The 10,770-nt window shown below is 48.7% G+C and overlaps 2 protein-coding genes across 2 annotated transcripts in view; both read left to right on the top strand.

Annotated features, from left to right (window-relative positions):
• The window catches only part of LOC125761547 (WD repeat-containing protein 81), a 91,395-nt gene extending 83,885 nt beyond the window's left edge, over positions 1-7,510 (top strand). Inside the window, exons 2-5 of the mRNA XM_049422763.1 lie at positions 28-447; positions 867-6,415; positions 6,498-6,959; positions 7,050-7,510. Coding sequence (XP_049278720.1) covers positions 235-447; positions 867-6,415; positions 6,498-6,959; positions 7,050-7,281 — 6,456 coding nt within the window. The 5' untranslated portion in view covers positions 28-234 and the 3' untranslated portion in view covers positions 7,282-7,510. The remainder of the gene's footprint in view (positions 1-27; positions 448-866; positions 6,416-6,497; positions 6,960-7,049) is intronic.
• A 1,691-nt stretch (positions 7,511-9,201) lies between these two features.
• Positions 9,202-10,534, top strand: LOC125761564 (acidic mammalian chitinase-like). The gene is made up of 2 exons (XM_049422793.1): positions 9,202-9,318; positions 9,429-10,534. The coding sequence occupies exons 1-2, from the start codon at positions 9,309-9,311 to the stop codon at positions 10,454-10,456; spliced, it is 1,038 nt and encodes a 345-aa protein (XP_049278750.1). The 5' UTR covers positions 9,202-9,308; the 3' UTR covers positions 10,457-10,534.
• The last annotated feature ends 236 nt before the right edge of the window (positions 10,535-10,770 follow it).

Below are 10,770 nucleotides of genomic sequence, written 5' to 3'. Positions count from 1 at the left end.
TTACATTCACGTTTTAAAACATTCCAGTGCAAAGTTTCGCGTGTGAAGCATCATATCAAATGCGCTTTCATTTACCAACATGACGTAGTTTCGCGGCAGTGGACGATATCGCTGGTGTGATAAATAACAAACGAACAGCAACGAAACAGGCGGAAAAAGATGTCTAGTCTCAGTGCAAGATTTTCCCTCGCGTCGTAAACATTCCGTTCGAGATTCAGGTCCCTTCCGGCCACCATGGAAGTATTCATTCAGGAGTTCTCCATTCCGAAGCATCAAATCCGGGAAACCGAGTGCCCGAATCGGTTCGTGCTGCTGGTGCACAAATCCTGGCTGCATGCCCTCAGCCAAGGTAAGGTGCCCAAAGAGTTTCCCACCTATGGCCTGGCCGATGCACTCGAATGGCCAACGGAAAACGAAACGGGACCATGGAGCAGAATTTATGCAGCCGTAAGTACCAATACACCAATGGTAGAAAAAAAAACTACTGAATCTCATACGCTTGAGCTCCCATAGCTGCTTCCGTATTGGGCAATTTTCCTTGCTGTAAATCCATTGTACCGTTAGGCGCGATTATGACTTCAACTCCGTACGGTTTCGTAACACCGTTTTCCTCTTTTGCGTGGGTTCAATTTTGTGCGTTTCGCGCGGCTGTATCAAAACAAAGCTTTTATCTACTTTCCTTTCCTCCCCCACGCTTATCGACAAACTGAAGCGACTGCGTATCACAACGCACGCATACATACGCAATCGCAACATGTGAATGCCGGTTTTCGATCATAAACATTGTACAACGGACAGCATGCCCCAAATATGAGAGTTTTGTTTGCTTTGTGGTACAGTTGTATTTTTCCTTCTTTTTATTTTAGGTTTATAAAAAACAAAACTGCAATGTGATACCACTGCCGAAAAATAAGCATTTGCATGGGACGACTGGTTCCGGATCGAACGATCTACTGCTCTCGCCCTTAGGTAGCCCCGGGGATGGCGAAGATCCACTGCACTATTCACAGTTGCTACAGTACGTTTCTAACACTAATCATAAAAACCTGTGGAAAGCAGCGTACCGTAAATATGGCGCCTCTCGACCCGGTAACATTCCTGCCGGAGCAAACTCCAGCAATTCCGTCAGCAGTGCATTCAGCGAACAGCGCGATCTACATTCCGTTATCAACCACAGTACAAATGGCAAAAAAGTACCAAATGCCAGTGATATTGCTGGGACTACTGGAAATCACATATCATCAGCGGCATCGACAGCATCAGCCCCGGGAACACCGGCAAGCCAGGCAGCAGCCTTGCCACACGATGCCGTCTTTCGGGAAGTGCTGGCACGGGCATTTGGTTGTCCGGTGTTGCAAAACATTACAGGCAAAGAAGAATATGCGGGACCACAGACCCCTTCGATACCACCGGGTGCGGACGGTCAGTTGAGCAATGCGAATCTATTTCCGGTGCTCGCGACCATTGAAACTGGAGGCGCGTTTTACGTTATATACGATCTCTATCTGGCAAACAACTTGCTCGATTGTGTAACCTACAGTCCAGCGATCGTGGAACGATCGTTCAATAAGCCCTTGTTCATCGTGTACCAGCTGCTGCAGTTGATGAAAAGTTTCCACGATTGTGGTCTAAATTTGGGTGACGTTAGTCTGAAGGACATCTACACGACCGAGAATCTGTGGATACGAGTGATGCCAAACCTGGAAGTGAATCTCCTCGAATACGACGAAGAGCTGATGCGTCAGATCGGTGAGCTTAGCATCACGAATATCGTACCTGCGACGGGACTGATGCGCATCAGCATGACCAAGGAACTCACCATGAGCTACTCGCTGAAGGAGTATTGCGAAATGTGGTGCCACGGGCAGCTGTCAAACTTCGACTACCTTACCATCCTCAACAATATGACCGGTCGACGGGTGGGTTGTGCTGAATACCACCACATCATGCCGTGGGTGACCGATTTTTCATCCCGCTCTGGGCAAGCATGGCGCGATTTGAAGAAATCAAAGTTTCGCCTCAACAAAGGTGACGCACAGCTCGATCTCACATTTCAAGCTGCAGCAACGCTGGCCGGGTCTGGTGTGCACGACCGCACAGGCATGTCATCGGCCGCTATTCCTCACCATGTGTCCGATGTACTGTCGGAGATTACGTACTACGTGTACATGGCACGCCGAACGCCAAAAGCTATACTTTGCAAACATGTCCGCCCGATCTGGGTGCCGGCCGAATATCCGGCCACAATTCAGCGCCTGTTCGAGTGGACGCCGGATGAATGCATTCCTGAATTCTTCACGGATCCGTCCGTGTTTAAAAGCATCCACGAAGATTTACCCGATCTGGAAATTCCGAGCTGGTCCAGTTGCCCGGAAGATTTCGTGCTAAAGCATCGTGAGCTACTGGAAAGCCAGTACGTGTCTGAGCGGCTTCATCACTGGATAGATCTTACGTTCGGTTACAAACTGACCGGTACGGCTGCTATACGTTCCAAGAATGTTTGCCTCTCACTGGTTGATAAACATCAAAACCTCTGCCACCGGGGCGTAGTTCAATTGTTCGCCTGTCCTCATCCATTAAGGCAGTTCCCGACAGCTTGGAATGGTAAAACACCTCCCCGATTGCAGCATCTGCAGCATGAAACAAATCGCCGCCTAACGCGCAGCACCGAAGACCTCACGAGATATCCCCAGTTGAACGATGGCGCGTCTACCGTATCCACTATGCAACGCGATCGTTCACCAGCTACCGGTCCCGGGCCGGCTTCCTATCGACATTCTACGCAGAACCTTCAGCAGCAGTATCACGTCCTCAAATCGTCCGAATCGAGCTACCACATTAACCACCTGCAGCCCAAATCGCCAGGTACAATTATTCTACCAAAGAGCTATAACCCGATCGCTCAACTGACGGCTGTAGAAAGTCTGGGCACGTTTCGTCGAAAGGTGTTCCACTCGGGTATTGGTGGCGAAACGGGTAAACAGCCAGACGAGTATGATCTCTGGTGCTCGCGGATGGACGCACGACCAACCTTGCTCGGCGGCAATGCATTTGTGAACAGAATTTTTAGCGAAACGTACGAACGAACGATAGGTAAAGAGCGGCCTGGAGCAATGCCCAGGCAATCATTCCCATCGCTACAGCAGCAAGCGATCGCCGCCCGTCAGAATCTCAAGCAATTGTTGCTACAGCAGCGTACGAAAGATCTCAAAGTGGTCGGGTGTCTAGTGGTGGAATTATTCCTTGCCCCGAAGCTATTACCTTTGGGTAGCTGTCTGCGGCAGGAATTCGACGAGCGGCTGGATGCTTGTACGAGACTGGTTACCGATGAACCGAGAGCACTTCCATCCTGTTTGCTTCCGATCGTGCGCCAACTACTCGGACTGGAGGAAAACCCGGAACTCTCGGGAGTGACCAATCGGGGCCTGCCGCCTCCTACACCCCATCAGTACTTGCAACCACTGCTTGCAAATCTGCTCATCCCATTTCCAGCGCACTATCACCGTCTCTATCAGACGGTGCGTGCCTTACGGGCCTTTGACGAGTGTCTACAGTTGCTGGAGTTGCAAACATTCTTCGAGTGTGATGGTAAAAGCTGCTCACGATATGCCGCGCTCGATCGAACTCGCATCGAGTACCGACGATTAATCGCCGAATGTAAGGTAAATGCCTGCGTCGCTCTCGCCGATCCACTGCTACAACCTAGCGGACACAGGGAACAGTTCTCCGCAGTAGAATTACTTCTGCCCCATATCGTTGAGTTGATTCTACACGATGACACCTCGATTCCGGCCGCTTGGAACTTGTTTGATGCAATAGCCACCACACTGGGTGTTCGGCGGACGCAGACATCTTTGCTACAGCCGATACTTGCACTGTACGATTCCGATGAGATGGATACGGCTGTCGGGTCATCGAGGCCGCAGGGTGGCACGGGTGGAGGTAAGGACGGAGCTGCGTTCGGTGCCAATGGGATGATGATGATGATGGCTCCCGGCGAAGGAGAACCCTCCTCGTACCTGAAGTTTACACCTCGAAACACTTCGTTCAAGTCGAAAAAGTCGGTCAAGCTGTACCATCACAGTTTCCTGCTCAAGTTGATCGTACGCTTTGGGTTGCGCTGCTTTCTGGAACACTTTGTCGTGCCCCTTATCGAAGCGGTCGGTGGTTATCGGGACGGTGACTTTAACCAATCGTATCACGTACACGAACCCGTCTGGCCCTTTGGCGGGGAGTTCCGCAAGTCACGTTCGTATCGGAGCTTTAAGCTTCACAATACCACCACCGTTGAAGATGGTGCTAACGAAGCCGATCCTGCATCCTTGTCCAACACGCTCGTATCACCCAATTGTTCCGATCGAACAATTTCACCAACGGTCGCTGGTCGACCCGGATACAATCCGCTAGACGAGGAGGAACTGCTGTCGGTCGACACACCGACTAGTGCGGCGAAAATGCGCGACAACGAACAGATGTTTGCGTTCGATGAAGATCCACAGGCAAAGAGACGATCGACCATCACACTCGAGGATGACGATGCGGTGGAGCATGCAATGCGCCGTATCATAGATGACGAAGAGCTCGAATTGAAACTGAATCACTCGCAGGCAGAGGAAGCATTTGAAGATGTGATAGCAGCAGGACAAAGCAGTGAGCTAAAGTCTCCCACCATTCCCATACCTCCGACACCTTCCTTCCGGCGAAGTATTGAGTTCCACTCGATAGGGTGTGAAATCGGTAGCAAAAAGAGCATCGATTCAGGGGAGTTCCTTTCGAAGACGCCAGACATTACGCCGGGAGGTAAAGAAGGAACACCTGCCACCGCTGGAGCTTCAACGGCTAACGAAGGTCGCCGTGAATCTTTGGCCGGAACAAGTTTGTTGAACCGTTCGAAATCTACCGACTCTAACAAGACGCGTTCGAATCGCATCTCGGAAATGAGTTCCGAGAGCATTATCTGGTTATCGCACCGACTAGGTCCGGTTCTGACCGCTCGCTACCTTTCCCGGAATCTGTTGAAGATGCTCACACTCTGTTACATCGGTGCGGAGAATCTTTTCCCCAGTGCCGATGGTACCCATTCGAATCGTTCATCGCCGACAGCCAGCGGTGGTCCGACGGGACTGAACCATTTTTCCATCACGGAAGGGTGTGTTGTAGGCGATGAAGCAGCCCTACGCGTTATCGACTGTCTAACCTCAATATCGGCCCTGTTTGGGGAACATTTCATTTTGGTGCAATATCTACCACACATTAGCGAGGTGATCGCACTTTGCCGGAAGCGGATTACACCAACGCTAGAAGGAGGACTTATCAGTGCGCTGCAGCTGCTCAAATGTCTAATACCATACCTCAACGATTCGACCGTGATGGAGCAACTACCGGAGGTGTTTTTACGCCAGATTTTGCATCCGGCCGTGCGTTTGCTCGAATCCTCCAAGTATACCATGCCGAGCGGTTTTCTGGCACGATCCGTGCTTTCTCGCAAGCTCATCGATGCTCTTTACGTTATTTCGGTGCGCATCGGGCGTGAAATGACGCGCGAACACATATGCGTACCGGGATTGCAACGGTTTTTCCTCATCTTTGACAAAGCGTACGCACGGCAGCAGGAACACTTTTCTTCGATCATCGCGGAAACGACGCAAGTAGATCCACCGTTTGGAAGCTTTACACCGCCGGGTGTACTGGGGAGTGTCACCGATCACGTCCACGGTCAGGGTAATTCCCGTGCCAAAGCGATGGAAGAGATACGGGATGTGTTTACGCCAAATCTGGCATATTTTACCTTCATACCGTTCCTGAATTATCTTGGCCAACAGGATATGAGTCGCTGCGTAACCAACTTGCCGCTTATTCTGAATCTCTGCCACGAGCACGAACAGATGGATTATGGACGATCGGGAGGCAACACCTCCGGCGATCATGGTTCGTTGCACCCGGGTACAACCGCAACGGACGAAGAGCAAATGGATTCACTGAACTGCTCCAACAGTTTCGGTTCGAACATCGTCGGAAATCGTATTGAATCGTCCACCGGTACCGGATCGGGAAGAATAGAGCATAAAGATCTGCTCGGCTTGGTTACGTACCGGCTCGATAATGTTAACAGTTCGCGCAATCTGCGCGGTAACTGGCTGGCCTATTGGGAACACGAGATTGGACGATCGGAAAAGGACACTCGGTTCAATTTGAAGCAGATCAAGCTGCAAACGTACACCGGCCATTCGAACTCGATCAAAGCAGTGCTAGCGTTGGACAATGAGAACAGCTTCATTTCGGCGTCGAAGGACAAAACGGTGAAGCTTTGGTCGCTACGCAGTGAAGGTGACGGTTCGAAGGTATCCTCTTGCCAGTTTACGTACGCGAATCATCGCAAATCGGTACACTCGTTAGCGTTCCTTGAAGCGCTTAGGTAAGCATTCGCTTTTTGTTGGTTTGGAGATTTCCCCGCAAGATACTGATCAGTGCCGGTTTTCCCTTTTTTCACCCCACAGGTTAACGATTTCGTGTGATTCCGGTGTACATCTGTGGGATCCATTCGTGGGTGCCCAAATTGGTCAACTAGACGTGCCGAAACATTCGCCAGTTTCGGTGGTAAAGACCTTTCCCTCGCCCAACTGTCTTGTGTTGGCTGGAACGGCTGACAGCACCGTCAAGCTGATTGATGCACGCACCTTCAGTTACTGTCACGAGTGGAAGGTAGCATTAACGCCCGCCGGCACAGTCCGCACGATCGCCGTCGCACCAAGCGCAAATTGGGTGGCGGTTGGACTTACCTCCGGCCACATTGGCGTGCTGGATGCGCGAACGGGTGGTATCATATCGTCTTGGCGGACGAACGATAACGATCTGCTACAATTATTAGCACCGAACGATGGTCAGCTTGTCAGTTCAAGCCTTGACCAGATGATAGGTGTGTGGAGTCCCAACACGGGACATCTGCAGTTCCATATGAGGTAAGGCTAACCGATGTACCTGAACAAGAACGAAAAGAATAGATAACATCCCAAGTTTTACTTCATAACTCGCTTACGAATTCGTTACAGAAATCGTCCCGAACCGGCCCACTGCATGGTAAACAATGGACCGGAATTGATCGTAGGCACACCGACAAACCGGATCGGCGTGTACAGTGCAATCGAGCCGGACTCACCCTACTCGTACACCAAACTCCGCTCCGAAACATTCCGCGGAGTGTTGACGAGTTTTGCCCTGTTGCCACTCAACCGGATGATGCTCGTCGGTGGTGACAATGGTACCATTACGCTATTATGTTAAGATCTGACCGGAAATAGCTGCTTATCAGTAGTGATATTATTACCAATAGCCCATAGTTAAACGACGTCCTATTTTTGGGAAGTAAGTAGTTTCTCTAGCGAAGATGCAATACAAGTAAAGTTTTGCGCGCGTGTGTGTGTGTTTTTTAGTATGTACATTTGTGTTTTTGGTGTTTTGTTATAGAAATGTGTTTCAAACCCCCCCCAATAAACTGTATTCGAATAACTGACCGATGTACGTGTTTCTTTTGTATTCCGTGGAATAGGTGGTTAAAACACATGATATTATTAATTATCATTGTGCTTATCAATGTTCAGAAAATGTAATCTTTGGGGAATCTTTCACTTTGGTTCGGATGTTGCACTTTTGCGATAAGGTATACGTCCGACCGTGTTGGCTCGTAAAGAACTAGTGAATTTTATTTCCTACTTCGGCAGTTTCCTCGTACTTGCCACGTCAGTTTATACATGCGGATCTATTCCGCTACATCACATCCCCCTTTCTTTTATCTATTCCGCTACAAATCCATTTCTCCTGAAATGTAGCAACCGAAATCTTTGAAAAGGTTACGTTCATATCTTAGCAGATTAATTACAAATCTCTCCAAGATTCGGATTAACACGTTGACTGCCAAGCAATTTTGAGCGAAATTTTTCGTGAGGCCACGCGAACCGCCCGCGGCTCACTCGTATGTGTTGGTGCGCAGCGCATCGCAAATTTACAGCAATATGGTTCTAAGGAAGACAAACCTATTGTGTTCGGGAAGAAACTTCTCATTTTATGTCATTATCGTTATTTTCTCAGAAACGATCCGTTACTTTAGCGCCTTTCACAAGCTCTGCATGGTATTAGTGTCTTTCGTACCCGGTACGTTGTGCGCTTTTATCATCACCCAAAAGTTGGGTGATGTGGCCCCCCGGGAATTGTTTGTATCACCCACGAAATGGGTGAGGTCAACGTGTTAAGCTAATTTTTGGTGGCTCCAGAGAAGAAGTATTTCTTGGAAGGTGAATAAAAATCATGCTGGTCATTCCAAAGAATGCCCAGCGTGTGATAAGTAACACCCCCAAAAAAAGGCGAGTTATAGTGAAACGCATCAACTTCTCGCAACGAGGACAGAAAGGCGGATAACAACATATCGAACGGTGAATCATGGAACACAAATATAAAGCCAACCCTAATGGAAAACTGTTGGCTATGAACTAACAAAATATAATGTTCGGAAAACTGATAAGCTGTTACATCTCGCTGTGACAAGGAGTGTCTGAAATTAAACTCTAGAAGAATTCACATGTCCGAAATGTGAGTTGATGCTTGCAAACCATAAGCAGATTTCCTCCGCAGAAAGTCCGCCGAGGAAAAAATTAATAGAATAGATAGAAGAGCATGCCAGCAAGAACTAGCCAAAGTCGTCAGCTAGCATCTATTGGGGACACTACCCAAAAACGATGCAGTTGGCGTACTCATAACACAGCTAGAAGACCTTATCGCGAAGGCAAATAATTACGCGCAACAACTAGCTAACTTCGAAGGAAAAGGGTTTTGAACAAAACGTGGTCATCGACCCTGGCACCTGACTGGGCTGGGATTGGATAAAAGCTAAATAACACCGTAATTCTGTCCAAGATGAACTCGCAACAAAAGAGCTCAACGATAGTTCCTTATGAGCCTCGCGCTGGAGCACTTACCACTGGAGCAAGAGCAAGAATTTGAGATCGCCACAACCACTGTCAGCCTACTCATATACAATCAGAGGATCCTTGTTTTTGCACGGGTTTGGCCGGTGTTTTCGTCAGTTTTTCACTCACTTTGCTAGTATGATCTCTATCTTTAACAATGACATCACAAAAGTCTTATCATTATCTTTTATGATAATAAATTTTATTTCATACAAAATTTACAAAACCGTAGCACGTATATATACAGCACCCCCTCGTCTTGAGGCACAGTCTCACCTGAAGAACTCAGGTGTTCGGTAGTGTACTTTTTAACGTCAACTTTGTTCGTTTACTAAACTACGTGCTACCATGCGAAACAGTGAGTCATCGCAATCAAGCATTTTCTTGGAAACTGTGATACGAAATACCATCTCCCCTGTCCATTATCGTTTGTTCACGTGGTGTTTTTACGAAAAATTTCTTCCCCAGAACCCATCTTTGGTTTTTACGGTTCGTGGGCACGTTTTCGGAATGGCAAGGGTAGATGCGATGTGGATGACATTAATCCACAACTCTGCACCCATGCTCTTTACGCGTTTGCCCAAGTGGACCATAGCGGATCAATTGAGTGTACGGATGAAGACGGAGATGCGATGCATCGTTTCAACAGTTTGCGCGATCGAAATTCGGGCCTGAAGACGCTCATATCCGTCGGTGGTGCGAATAATGGTGGTTATGCGTTTTCCACTGTGGCCGCTAGACCACAACTAAGGGAAACTTTTGCCCGAAATGTGGTCAACTTTTGCGATACCTATGGTTTCAATGGTGTCGACATCGATTGGGAGTTTCCTGCGACTGCATCCGATCGGGGCAACTTTGTACAGCTGCTGGCCGCACTAGCGTCCAAGATGCACGGTAGACTGATCCTAACCACTTCCGTCGGTGTGAATCGAGAGTATGACGTGGCCGGTATCGCCCGCCACGTGGACTACATCCTTCTTATGACGTACGATTATAATGGTTCGTGGGACAGCTATACGGGCCACAATGCGCCACTATCTTGGGGACGGGTAGAATCGGACTACCAGAAAAAGCTGAACGTGAAGGAAAGTGTTAGCTACTGGGTAAGTGGCGGTGCCCCACGTTCGAAGCTGATCGTCGGATTAGCTGCCTATGGGCGTACGTTTACACTGCGCAATAGCGGTAGCTGCGGAACTCGGGTAGTCGCAACAGGTGCTGGACGTAAGGGACCATTCACAGGAGAGGCCGGAACCCTCGCATACTACGAAGTGAAGGACGCGTTTAGTTCCGGGCGCATATGGGACAGTGAACAGTGTGTGCCGTACGCGGTATCGGGCGATCAATGGGTTAGCTACGATGACCCGCAAAGTATTCGGCTGAAGTGTGAATATATCAACAGCGAAGGTCTCGGTGGGGCAATGATGTGGTCAATCGACCAGGATGAGTTCCAGGAAGATAGATTCACACTGCTGCGCACGGTAGCACAGTGTTTGTAGCTAAATGTTGCAATCAAACTAAAAAAATGTAGCAAAATCTATTCCCTTACCTAATAAACATTTTTAGAAAAGAACAAACGTTACCAATAAATTTTATTAACTTGTTATAAGTTTTTGATTTTCTAAAAATAATAATTTTATGATGAAAATAAGCGTGTGTATTGGATGCAATTTTCCTACCTTCCAGCATAAAACAACGTACCACCCTGTGGATGAAAAACAAAACCACCCGACCACGTGCACGACCAGTGCAAGCATAGATGCGGAGATGAAATCGTCGCACCCGACCGATTGTACGGTGGTGTGCGTGTGTT

Source organism: Anopheles funestus, chromosome 2RL (genome assembly GCF_943734845.2).
Source record: "Anopheles funestus chromosome 2RL, idAnoFuneDA-416_04, whole genome shotgun sequence".
Taxonomy (NCBI): domain Eukaryota; kingdom Metazoa; phylum Arthropoda; class Insecta; order Diptera; family Culicidae; genus Anopheles; species Anopheles funestus.
The sequence above is the reverse complement of the archived record's forward strand: the minus strand, read 5'-3'. Positions and strand labels throughout refer to the sequence as shown.